At 47.1% G+C, this 13843-nt stretch overlaps 1 protein-coding gene across 2 annotated transcripts in view; it reads right to left on the bottom strand.

Moving 5' to 3' along the window:
• VAT1L (vesicle amine transport 1 like) overlaps positions 1–13843 on the bottom strand; it is a 169047-nt gene that overhangs the window by 23168 nt on the left and 132036 nt on the right. The window contains exon 8 of one of the 2 annotated variants that reach the window (XM_061386821.1): positions 11971–12090. The exons of the other annotated variant lie outside the window; for it this stretch is intronic. Within the exon in view, the coding sequence (XP_061242805.1) occupies positions 11986–12090 (105 nt within the window). The 3' untranslated portion in view covers positions 11971–11985. Of the gene's footprint in view, positions 1–11970; positions 12091–13843 lie in introns of those variants that run through there. 2 annotated transcript variants of the gene reach the window in all.

The raw sequence follows: 13843 nt of genomic DNA, 5'->3' as shown, positions 1-13843 counted from the left end.
TATTCCTCCCTTCCTCTCCCCTTGCAGCCACAGTCTGTTCTCTGTGTCTGTCAGTCTGCTTCTGTTTTATAGATAAGTTCACATGTCAGATTTAGATTCCACTCTTAAGTGACGTCACGCGAAGAGTTGACTCGTTGGAGAAGACTCTGATGCCGGGAGGGATTGGGGGCAGGAGGAGAAGGGGACGGCAGAGGAAGAGATGGCTGGATGGCATCACTGACTCGATGGACGTGAGTCTCAGTGAACTCCGGGAGTTGGTGCTGGACAGGGAGGCCTGGCGTGCTGCGATTCATGGGGTCGCAAAGAGTTGGACACAACTGAGCGACTGAACTGAACTGAACTGAAGTGATGTGTGGGATTTGCCTTTCTCGGTCTGACTTTCTTCCTTTAGGATGAGAGTCTCTGGGCGCACCCCGGTGGCTGCAGATGGCACTGTGCCATTCTTTCTGGCTGAGCGGTGGTCTATTGTGCACATCCGCCACATCTTCTATACACTCCTCTGTTAGTGAGCGCTTGGGTTGTCTCCATGACTTGGCTGCAGTAAATGGTGCTGCTGTGAACTCTGGGGTGCATGCATTTCTTCCAATTACAGTTTTGTCTAGATACATTCCTGGGGGAGAGAATTGCTGGAGCTTTTAGTTTTTGTTTTTTTTTTTTAAAGACTTCCCTGGTGCCTCAGATGGTAAAGCATCTGCCTACAATGCAGGAGACCCAGGTTCAATCCCTGGGTTGGGAAGATCCTCTGGAGAAGGAAATGGCAACCCACTCCAGTACTGTTGCCTGGAAAATCCCATGGACGGAGGAGCATTGTAGGCTACAGTCCATGGGGTCGCAAAGAGTCGGACACAACTGAGCGACTTCACTTCACTTCTTAGTTTTTTAAGGAACATCCACACTGTTCCCCATAGCAGCTGTAGCAATTTACATCCCAACCAACATAGTAGGAGGCTCCACTTTTCTCCACACCCTCAGCAGTATCTGTTACTTTTATAGGCTTTTTAGTAATGGCCACTCTGACTGATGTGTGGTCACTGTAGTTTTGATTTGCACTTCTCTAATAATTAGTGATGTAGAGCATCTTTTCATGTGCCCATTGGCCATCTGTATGTGGAAGAAAATAACTTTCTTAAAAAGTTCTACAGTCTGGAATTGGTCATGCTTCCAAGTGAATGAGTCAATAGTCTCACCGAGTACAGATCCCAGAAGCCACTTATTACACTATTTTTTAGACACTTCTATTGTCAATGCAATCTTAGGCATTGCTGCAAAACCAAATGATACAGTATTTTGGCCCCCATGGACTTGACAGAGTAGGTCTATTCACTTCCTGATGTTCCGTAATTGAGCACTCCGAGCAGACCCTGACTCAACCCAGATCACCTGTACGAACCAGAGCAGACAGGCCTGTGTACAACGTGGAGTCTTTATAATCAGGCTCATTGGTTTTCATTGCTTGGGATTCTTGACAAGTTTTAAGGAAATCATCGCATGGAGGAAGAAAGCTTGGGAGAGGGTTCAGCTCATGACTGCGTGAGTGCAGGTGGGACTGAGCAACCCACCCCGTGGAGGACCCATCAGCCTGGGTTGCTTTCCCCTCCTGCTGCTCATCAGGGTACAGTCTTGGCACAAAGAAGAGGCAAGCATACTCGCCTCTCAGCCACCCACGGCTGTTTAAAACACTGAAACAGATCTAAAATAATGTGGATTAAAATAGCTACTTCAACTCTGATTATTGCAGGCAATATAATAGCAATAGATAGTCATGATTATAATGGTTATGTCTATTGAGTGCTTACAACATGCCAGCAGTAACAGGCTAACTGGCTTGCAGGCATCATCTCCCTTAATCTCCACATCGACTCTGTACATGGCGGGTCATTATTTCTACTTTACAAAAGACAAAACTGAGAACCCTAGAACTGAATATGCTCAAGGTGACACAGCTAAAAAAAAAAAAAAACAAAACAAAACTAGAAGAGCTAGGATGTAAAGATGGGAACTAGAGGATTAAAACCTGTTCCGTTGAGACCATTTAGTCATTTAGCTTCTAACAAGCCTGGACATGATGCAGCACTGCCATGTTAAAGGGTGAGGAAACCGAAGCTAAGAGAGGTTGAGAAGCTTTCCCAGCATCGCACAGCTAGAAGGCAGCAGAGCTGGGATTCGAACCCAGCCAGTGTCTCTACAGTCTGCTTCCTTCCTCCCTGCGACTGCGTTGTGGTGGCCCTGTCGCCTAGCGTGACAAATAATGTCAGGCAAGTATCTCATTTCGAACACTTAACATCAGACGTAGTACAGAGCAGACGCTTAAAAAGATTTGTGGAAAGGATGAATAATGGACAGGTAAGTGTCGAGACACTGAAAGCCAGACAAGGAGCCTCTATCCATCTCAAACCAAACAATCAACTGGCAATCACGCATCTTGGAATCACTATTGAAGGAGTGGGTACATCAAAGTGTCCATCCACACCTATGACTGCAGAGGTCTAAAGAAATATGTCACCCCCTGAGTGAGTAGTTTTGCTCTTCCAGAAACTGGGTGCTGCTCCATGGGGTTGCCTTGCTGGGAGGTGTCTCTGAATGTCAGATAGGAAGCAGTCACCAGGTAGGAGAAAGTGAGGGGGGAGATACAGTGGAGAGATGAAGGAAGCCCCCTTGTGATCCCGAGGAGATGGTCCCCAACCCTCCCAAGGGAGCCTGAGATTATTTCCAACACCCGGAGGCTGTGCCAGGCATTCCTTTATTCCAGTAGAATAAATTCAGCCTCCTGAGTGGCCCAGCTCCCTAACTCCTTACAGGGGGGTTTTCAACCTCGACATTAGTGACATTCCGGGCTGGATGACTCTCTGTTGCATGTGGAGCTGTCCTGCCTATTGCAGGATGTTTAGCACCGTTCCTGCCCTCTGCCCACTAGACACCAGCAGTGTCCTCCCATGCATGAGGACCCAGAGTGCCTCCAGACCCTGCCAGTAGTCTCTGGAGGACAGAATCTCTCCCAGATGGGAACCACTGCCTTGCAAGTAGGCGTTAGCAACTAGAAGCTGGAGGGGAGCCTGTCAGTCATCCTGGGCCCCCCGTTTAACTTGATCCTTCTAAGCCAGGAGGTCACTAAGTGGAGAAGGGGAGGGAGAGGGCTGTGGATGCAAGGCTTCTCTTCCCCCAAGGAATTATCTTTCCTTCAAAGATTTCAAACTCCCAGATAGCTCAGTGGTAAAGAATCCACCTGCCAACGTAGGTGACGCAGGAGTCAAGGGTTCAGTTCCTGGGTTGGGAAGATCCCCTGGAAAAGGAAATGGCAACCAACTCCAGTATTCTTGCCTGGAGAATCCCATGGACAGAGGAGCCTGGCGGCCTACAGTCCATGAGGTTGCAAAGAGTTGGACACTATTGAAGTGACTAAGCACACACAGATTTCACAGGTCACCGCTGTCATTGCCACTCTGACCTCTAGAGGGCGCTGATGTCCTTCACTGTCTGCCGCAAGCCTGGCGCTGTTCAGTTCAGTTCAGTCAGTTCAGTCGCTCAGTCGTGATTGACTGTTTGCGACACCATGGACTGCAGCACTCCAGGCTTCCCTGTCCTCCACTATCTTCTGGAGCTTACTCAAACTCATGTCAATGGAGTCGATGATGCCATCCAGCCACCTCATCACCTGTCAGCCCCTTCTCCTTTGGCCTTCAATCTTTTCCAGCATCAGGGTCTTTTCCAATAAGTCAACTCTTCACATTGGGTGGCCAAAATATTGGAGTTTCAGCTTCAACATCAGTTCCTCCAAAGAATATTCAGGGTTGATTTCCTTTAGGATTGACTGGTTTGATCTCCTGGCAGTCCTAGGGACTCTCAAGTCTTCTCCAACACCACGGTTCAAAAGCATCAATTCTTCAGTGCTCAGCTTTCTTTATGGTTCAACTCTCACATCCATACATGACCACTGGAAAAACCATAGCTTTGACTAGACGGACCTTCTTCGGCAAAGTAATGTCTCTGCTTTTTAATATGCTGTCTAGGTTGGTCAGTGCTTCCCCGGTGGCCAGTGGTAAAAAATCCACCTGTAATGCAGGAGATGCAGGAGACTCACATTCGATCCTGGATCAGGAAGAGCCCCTGGAGGAGGGCATGGCAACCCACTGCAGTACTCTTGCCTGGAGAATCCCATGGACAGAAGAGCCTGGAGGGCTACAGTCCATGGGGTTGCAAAGAGTTGGACACAGCTGAAGCGACTGAGCACACACATGTGCACACACTAGGTTTGTCATAGCTTTCCTTCCAAGGAGCAAGTGCCTTTTAAGTTCATGGCTGCAATCCGAGTGCTGACTGAGACCTGGGTTTAAATCCCAGCTCCATCACTCACCAGCTTTATAACTTTGGGTGTGTTCTGTAATCTCTCTGCCCCAAAGCTGCTTATCTGCAGAACAGTGATAATCGTTACCAGCAACTATGGCCTTGGGGGCCAGCGTGAGCTGGCATGAGAAGGCATCTTACCTGGAAAGTATCTTTGCGACCCCAGGGACTGTAGCCCACCAGGCTCCTCTGTCCGGGGGATTCTCCAGGCCAGAATACTGGAGTCAGTTGCCATGCCCTCCTCCAGGGGATCTTCCCAACCCAGGGACTGAACCCAGGTCTTCCACATAATCCCATAGCGACCATAAGTGGTGGCCACATCCAGCGTGTGCTGGAGCCACTCTTACCGGTCCAGGGAAGTCGACTGCACACATTTCTTCCCCAATCTCAGTACAGTGAAGTCATGTCGGTTGCTTGAAATCAGCCACGGTGGGAATATTTACACCAGAGAAACAGGCAAACAGCGACAAACCAGCGTGTGATAGCACATACGGCTTGAGCCTCAATCTGTGATTTAGACAAAGTGGGGCAGGCGCTCCCACAGACAGAGAGTAACTGCTGAGGCACCCAAGCTGCCTCTGGCCCATTCTGCCTCCAGAGGGCCCAGCAAGCAGACCCCACGAAAGGCCGGGTCTCATCTTCAAGGTGCTCAATAGCCAGCGACTTTTGCTTCATCCAGGTACCTCCTCCTAAGTACAGGGAACATATTTAATAACACACTGAAAAGAAAACTGCGTGCTACTTCCATAAATGTGGGGGTGGGGAGGGAGAAGATCGGTATTGTTTGCCATTAAAAGCCAAACAGGTGGCACAGATTCTTTACTGTCTGAGCCACCAGTGAATCCCTAAAGAGGTTTAAACAAGCTCAAAATAGCATGGAAAGCATTAAGGAAGCCACCTGCCAATGCAGGAGACACAAGAGATGCAGGTTAGATCCCTGGGTTGGGAAGAGCCCCTGGAGAAGAAAATGGCCACCCGCTCCAGTACTCCATGCCTGGAGAATTCCACGGACAGGAGAGCCTGGTTGGTGGTCGACAGTCCATGGGGTCACCAAAAACTCGGACACAACTGAGTGACACTTACGAAAGCCAAACATAACGAGTAAGACAAAAGGAAACATTTTTGTCATACTCTAGCTTGATGCCCTTGCCTACCTGAAGATGAGAACCCGGGGTCTGTTCTCTCTTGGTTCAAAAAGGAGAGGACACGTGTCCTAGAGTTGTGGAAGCACACGGGCTCCCTGCTGACTGTTCCGGTGTAATCAGAGGATTGAGGGAGGAAATGCAAAGGTCATATTCTTCTCATTACATGATTCAATGTGAGGCTAGTCAACATCAAAGCCCTACTCCGCTGGTGAAAGGAGAGCTTTCTTGGGGAAACACTGTGTTAGATGATGCTAGAAGATTTGAAGACAGAAAAAAAAAAAGATCATTTTAAAAAAATGAAGCATCATTGAGCCAAATGCAAAGTTCATATTAACTTTAAAGCTAACTTCAGTGGCACGTTGAAGCCAGCTTGTACTGGCTCATGGGGCTCAATGGTTAAATTTTCAGGGATTTAGCTAATCAGTTGACAGCACATCCGTTGCTTGGAATTGGCCAGGGGGGAGCTTTTACACGACGGAAATTGACAAACACTACAAATCAGAGCTTCCCACAACCCCAAGATCTGATTATGAAAACATTTCACAAGTGTGCTACTCGCTAATGCTTTCCATGCTATTTTGAACTTGTTTAAACCTCTTTAAGGCATCCCTGTGGCTCAGACAGTAAAGAATCTGCCTGCAATGCAGAAGACCGTCTACAATGCAGGAGACATGGGTTCAATCCCTGGGTTGGGAAGATCCCCCTGGAGGAGGGCATGGCAACCCACTAACCCACTCCAGTATTCTTTCCTGGAGAATCCCATGGACAGAGAAGCCTGGTGGGCCACAGTCCATAGGGTCTCAAAGAGGCGGGCACAACTGAGTGACCAGCACAGGCACACACACACACACCCCTTTAGGTTATGGCTTTAGACAGCCAGGAACATCCATTCCTTCTCTTACCTCAGAGAGTTTGTGTGCAACAACTTGAGATACACAGAGTAACAAACATCCTTAAAGTCTGATGAGCTCATTTCCATTATAGCATCTTAAAGAGGAGTGATAGAAACCACTGCTGAGAAATTGCCGTAATTGATTATTGTATATAAAGTACACTGACAATCCTCCTTTCCAACCCACACTCTTTAATGAGCTATTTTAGTGCTGGTTCTGCTAAATGCTTGGAATTTATAATGCCCTGGAAACTCATCAATTTCTAAGGGTGCAATCAATGACTGACTATTAGGGGAAAAGCACCAACAACAAACATGCAAGATACAAGACGATGAAATGAGAGCAGAAAGCTTCACCCTTGGTGATCCCTCATGTCACTACCATATGTTTTATTCCAAGCCTTTCTGCGTATGTTTTGGTCCAGAGCCTCAACTCCTTTGGTCTTTACTTGTGTGTGTGCATGCATGTGTGTGTGCTCAGCCATGTCTGACTCTTTGCAACCCTGTGGACTGAAGCCCGCCAGCTTCCTCTTACCATGGGATTTCCCAGGCAAGAATTCTGGACTGGGTTGCCATTTCCTACTCCAGAGGATCTTCCTGACCTGGGGATCTCTTGAGTCCTTGAGATCTAGAGATCTCTTGAGTCTCTTGAGTCCGCATTGGCAGGCGGGTTCTTTACCACTGTGCCACCTGGGAAGCCCTGATCTTTATTTACCCAGAAAGCAAAAGGGAGACACACCCTGGTCACTTGATTTGGGGGAAATGGTTGGGCTCTGGAATTTAGCTTCCATCCCCTTTGACTTCTATCCCCTGTGACTCTATCCCCTTTGCCGTATTACTGCGATGGTGAATGTGCAGCAACGCTTTTGTTATGGATCTCACGGGTGGAGAGTGGGTGCCCTGCTGATTTCTGGTGGAACTGCTCCCAACACAGCTGAGTTGAATCTACTGGGCACCATCACGGGAGCAGAGCTGGAAGCCCTCAGGAGCTGGCGCACACAGGCTTCAGCACTCACCGCCACAGAGAGCAGCTCCAAGAAATCTCCTTTCCTTCCAACGTTTCGGAGACCTGGTAGGTAGGTGCTCTTTCCTTCAGAGAGCTGTAGACGGTGTCGACCTCGGAAATAAACCAGCCAGTTGTTTCACCAGCAAAATGTGTTTATTTGGGAGTAGCAGGGAATTGCAATGCGACGGAACAGGTGAGCTACGGTGAAATTTGCAGGCAAGCTGGGAGAGACAAAGAGAAGGTCAGCTTTTCTCTGGCTTTAGGAGGCAACTGGGGAGAGTTTTGAAGGAAATGTTCACTGGAGAAGAAGAGTTGGAGGCTGTGGCAGTTTCTCATTGGCTCCAAGTGGTTATTAGAGCGTTGCTGCTGGGGGCAGGGAGGGAACTTCCTTTTTCTTACAAGCAGGGGATAAAATTCTACAGGTAAGAAATGTCCTTCCTTGTCAAAACAATTCCAATCTTCCTTTTCCCTGCCGGTGAGGCTGGCTGAGTGGCACTTGCGTGGGAAAGCCCCCTTCAGGGCTTTCTGACTCCATTTACAATGAGTTTTCCTTCATTTTCACAAAGGGTAGTTCACCATTTACAGGCTTGGAAAGGTGATGGCAAATGCCAGCCAGCAACGGACGGGTTACTCCACTGTCCAGGGTTTATTGTTCATTATTTTTCTCTCCACTCACTCACTCATCTCCCACCTCCCCCACACACAGTAGAATGTAAGCACTGAAGATATTTTTTGGGGGGGGTTCCGTTTTGTTTACATGTAGCCAAAGTGCCTAAAACAGCCTGACAAATAAGTGGAATTTCAATAAATATCTGTCAAATTAATATCCAGTAGGCAAAGACATAAGACAGAGCTTAGAGCAGCTTCCCAACTTGCAGTGGGCTTTAGGGTCACTGGGACGCATAATAAAATGGAAGACCCCAGACCTATCTCTGCTCCTACTGCTGCTGCTAAGTCGCTTCAGTCGTGTCCAACTCTGTGTGACCCCATAGACAGCAGCCCACCAGGCTCCCCCGTCCCTGGGATTCTCCAGGCAAGAGCACTGCAGTGGGTTGCCATTTCCTATCTCTAGTCTCCTCTAACTCACTGGGTTGGAGGCAGGGCTCAGAAATTGGCCCAAGGAGTGCACACCTTGAAAAACCCTGCCTGTCCAAGGGAGCAACTGTGGCCATTGCTTATAGGAGAAAGGCTTCTGCCCGTCATTTCAGAGTCACCCTTCCCAGGCAGTAGCTCCAAGCTGGGCGGACCCAGTAGGTGCCTGGGCAGAGGGGAAGGAGCCAAGCTGTGTGGTCTCTCTGGGTGGGTTCAGACCCACTTAAGTATCGGGGTTTTTCCAGTGCATGGCTTCAGCATCCAGTAGGATTGGTGATGAAATCAGCACCCATTCCACATGCTGAGAGCAATGCTGAAGTCTAGAATTGCACGTTTTCCCAGTCCCTAAACTTTCAGTGACTTAGCATCTTCCTTCATATGACTGTCGTTCTGTCTCACATCTCTGGGCACATTTTCTCCGGTGATTGTTGACTCTATACCATGGGCTTAGTAGCCTCTTTTGAATTTTCACCTGGTAGGGGCGTCGGCTTGTCTCTCAATTTGTGTGAATCCAGAGACCCACCTTGCCTGGTCCAAGAGGCTTTCTCCTGGTGTCAGAACTTGGCCCCTTCCCTTTGCTCTTGGCTTTTACCCTAAGGTGGCAAGGTTGTAGGGGGGAGGCAGGTGTGATGTGGCATAAAGAGCTGCTCTGGGGTGATTTGGGAAAATTCAGGCTCCTCTCACTGGACTTTGTAATCCCGGACATATCAAGAAGCCACTCTGAGGCTCTGTTTCTTCAGCTCAAACATGGGCAGTATATTGCTTCAGAGGTTTAGAGGGAATTTGGCTACAGAAGTACAAGTGCTCTTTAACCTTAAGTCTCAGGATATTACAATAACCAGGAGGATCCAGAGTTTGGAAGCACCTACTGTACCATGCGGAGAAGGCAGTGGCACCCCACTCCAGTACTCTTGCCTGGAAAATCCCATGGATGAAGGAGCCTGGTGGGCTCCAGTCCATGTGGTCGAGAAGAGTTAGACACAACTGAGTGACTTCATTTTCACTTTTCACTTTCCTGCATTGGAGAAGGAAATGGCAACCCACTCCAGTGTTCTTCCCTGGAGAATCCCAGGGACAGCGGAGCCTGGTGGGCTGCCGTCTACAGGGTCACACAGAGTCGGACACGACCGAAGTGACTTAGCAGCAGCAGCAACTGTACCATGAGGTCTTTCCTCCATCAGTCTAGGGAATTTGTAAGGTAAGTCATTGGTGCTATGATCTCTTTACAACCTTATCTTGCCTCCCACCTTCTTCCTACCTCCAGACATATGTCACTGACATTTGGAGGAGGAAGTCGTGAGGTGTCAATAAGGAGAGGGAGGCAGGATGCTCTGGAGAAGGAAATGATTATTCATTAAGTAACTAGTATGCTTTAGACAGTGCAGAGCACTCTAGATACACCACAAGTCTAACAGCCCTGCAAACAGATGTTATTACTTCACTCTGATGGATGGAAACGCTGGAGCTCAGAGGGAGTGGACATCTTATCCAGGGTCCCACAGGTAGTTTATGCCAGAGATGGGCTTCAAATTCCGGTCAGCTTAACTTTACGACCAAGTATTGATTTTACTGAGCAATTCTGTCTCTGGCAATAATGGCTGGAGACACAACCCAGGAAATCTAAACCTCTTTCTCATGCTTTCCACTTTTCTTTAAAAAAAAACCTTTTAAAAAATTTTATGGATTTATTTCTTTTGGCTGTTCTGGGTCTTCGTTGCTCCTGCTTGGGCTTTTCTCTCATTGCAACGAGCAGGGGCTGGGGTGGGGGTGCTCCTCTCTGGTTGTGGTGCCTGGGCTTCTCATTGCAGGGGCTTCTCGAGGGCACTCGGCCTTCCGTAGCTGTGGCTCCCGAGCTGTAGACTGCAGGTTCAGCAGCTGCGGCACATGGGTTTAACTGCTCCATTTAATTTAATTTTACTTATTAATTTTTAAATTGAAGTGTAGTTGGTTTACAATGTTGAGTTAGTTTCAGGTGGGCAGCACAGTGGTGCATACACATACACGTATTGTGTTTTTGAGATTCTTTTCCCTTAAAGGTTATTACTGAGTATAGTTGAGTGTAGTTCTCTTGTGCTACACAGTAGGTCCTTGCTGCTTAGTTTTCATACTGTGGAGTATATATGTTAATCTCAAACTTCTAATTTACCCCTCCCCCGGCCCTCTTTGGTAACCATAAGCGTGTTTTCTATGTCTGTGGATCTATTTCTGTTTTGTAAATAAATTCATTTGTATTATTTCCCACTTCCCTTTCTGATCTTCATTCTCCCCCCACTCCTTCTCATTCTCTCTCTCTCTGAGATTTGGGGTAAGGTGAAGGTTTTCTGTTAAACATTACTGAATGGTCAGTGAAGAATGACGGGGGACAAGGTTTCTTCTGATTAGGAAGGGTTAAAAATTCTTGATGCCCTGAAGAGGTGGCTTTCCCCTGATTTCCCAAAGAGTTGTAATTCTGTAGAATATCAGTTCTGTTACCTGCACTGCCAATTTATTTCATTATCTGTAATAAGCAGTAATGACATTTCTTAATTGCATTCCATAAAAATCTCAATTATCACTTTAGAATTACATCAGATTAGATGAAGCGACATCTCCCACAACCAGAAAGAAATTTCACTCTTCAAATGAAACTTTGATTATGTTTTTCAGAGATGCCCTACGCTCTAGAATCAGTTGGCTGGTTTCAATTGAAAGGAAGAACCAAGTGAAATAAACTACTTTTGGTGAGGCAAAAGAAAGAGAGAAAACAAAAATTGCCTGAAGGAATATTCTTTGGGACCGTAAGGAAACAGAGCATCTTGATGCATTTTTCTCTCACTCAGAAATGAGGACTAGATCAGAGTTCCTTTTGCTGGCAGTGTGAGAGGCAGGTCCATTAAGCTTCCATGAAATTGTTCCCCAGCCTGTGCTTCTCCACGAGACCTGGCCCTGCTTCCTGACACTTCCATCGCCTTATGCAGGACATGCCATATTGGCACCTCCTGCTTGACCTTGAAGCTCTAAGATAGCACCCAACTGAGCACTTTTCATCTTACTGTTGAACCATAAACCACCCTGTCTCTCTCTGTCCTCTCTGATGTCATTCCTAGTTTTTCATGGTGGTTTTTGTTCAGTGTTTTTCAAAAGACTGTTCCACATACCATCATAGTTCCTTTTGCTGCTGTAACCAATTACCACAAAATTAGTGGCTGAAGTCAATACAGACTTATTATCTTACGGTTCTGGAGATCGGAAGCCCATAATGGCTTTCACTGGGGTAACATCACGGTGTCAGCAGGGCTGTGTTCCTTCCGGGTGATCTAGGACAATCTGTTTCTTTGGATTCCACCTGCATCCCTTGGCTTGTGGCCCCTTCCTCTATCTTTAAAGCCAGAAGCATCTTCAAACCTCTCTGACCCTCATGCTCCGTCTTCCAAGGACCCTTGTGATTACAACAGACCACCCTGGATAATCCAGGAAAACCTCCCCGTCTCAAGATTTATACCTGACTCACCTCTGTAAACTCCCTCTTGTCACATATCATACTCACAAGTTCCAGGGGTTAGGACATGGACATATTTGGGGGCCATTATTCTACCTACGGGGCGTCCCTGGTGGCTCGGTGGTAAAGACTCCGCCTGCGATACAGGAGACACAGAAGATGTGGGTTCGGTCCCTGAGCTACAGTTTCCCCACTAAAAGAGGAACCGAGATATATTGCAGGTTTGTTATAAGTTCAGGTGAGACAGAGTCATGAAACCACAGGATGTGACACCTGAATTAAGCTATCAAGTGAATTTCCATTTCTTCCTCTGCCTACTGAAATTTGCAAGAATTTAGGGGCTTGAGGTAGGGACGCTTGTGCTACCCACATCTGGTTGCCCTCTCCTTCCTGGACATCCAGGAAAACTACATTTCCCAGCCTCCTTGCAGTGAGGGGGACCACATGACCAGATTTAGCCAATGAGATTTGCATGGGAGGAATGCCCCAAGTCCTCAGAATCTCACCGCCTCATCAACCACGTGGAGACTTAGCATGCGCCCATCTTAACATTCCTCCTCCTGTGTGCCAGCTCAGCATTCCTGATTAAGAAAGGCCCCCTTTGTCTTTCCCCTTTGGATTTCTGTGAATTCATGGAGGCAAATAAGAATGCAGGTTTGTGGGCAGAGCAAAGAGACGAGCCTGGGGGTTCACAAGCCGTGAGCCATGACATCTCAGCCATTGCTTCACTGGTAGGAGGCTATGTCCTTCTCCCTGACACTCTCTGTTTCTACTGTGGGTCCCAAATGAGGAAGCACCGACGTGTTCTTCCCCTCGAGTCGGAATCATTGCATCGCTAGGATTTGACAGTCTGGTGGCAGAGATAGAGCTATCTCTTTGTAAAGAAATTAGTTTTCCAAGCTGTGTTCCAGGGAACACCTGTGCCTCAGGAAATTGCATTAAGTGAGCTGCAAAGAAAAAGGCTTCCACAGTCAAATAAGGACAGTGCAGTACATTCTCTGATCAAGGAGTCCTGCGGCAAAGAAATCTGCTGAACTTTGTTTCACCTAGCGTTTCTTAAACTTTGTTTCAAACTCACAGGATACATTCCCTGATTTCTCCTCCCTACCTTGCAACAAAAGAATAAGAATCCCAAAATTGCCTTGCACTCTATGTCCAGGTATGGATGAATAATGAGAACCCAAGGCAAAATAATATATTGGTAACTCCATTAGTGGTGAAACAGGCAGCCTAAAACCATGACAGTCATGATACATTCCACACCCGATCCTCCCACCACCACATTCAATCAGAAATTTTCTTATCAAAAATAGCAAGTTAAAATCAACATAGCTGCTTAAGTGTAGAAGTTGGGTTTTCTCCCTATATTTTAAATTTTAACATATGACTACTAAGCCTGCCAGGTGCCAGCATTCACATAGCTATGTGACTTCCATGCCCCTCGGGGCTTTGTAAGGTGTAACCACATAGCTAGACTGCAATTTCCAACTAGGATTCCACTATACAAATAGTGGAATGTAGAGTTTTTTTGCATGTATAATTTTTATCCCTCTGTGAAGTCACTTTCTAAAAAGTATAGTTAAAACTGTGATTTTGCACAAAATTTATGGCATTGTATAGCAGTTCAGTTGCTCAGATGTGTCTGACTCTTTGCATCCCTATGGACACCAGACCAGGCCTTCCTGTCCATCAACAACTCCCAGAGCTTGTTCAAACTCATGTCCATCGATTTGATGATGTCATCCAACCATCTCATCCTCTGTCATCCCCTTCTCCTCCTTCCCTCAGTCTTTCCCAGCATCAGGGTCTTTTCCAATGAGTTGGCTCTTCCCATCAGGTGGCCAAAGTATTAGAACTTTAGCTTCAGCATCAGTCCTTCCAAAGAATAT

The sequence above is a fragment of the Bos javanicus genome, chromosome 18, assembly GCF_032452875.1.
Source record: "Bos javanicus breed banteng chromosome 18, ARS-OSU_banteng_1.0, whole genome shotgun sequence".
Lineage (NCBI taxonomy): Eukaryota > Metazoa > Chordata > Mammalia > Artiodactyla > Bovidae > Bos > Bos javanicus.
This window is presented reverse-complemented; position numbering and strand designations above follow the sequence as displayed.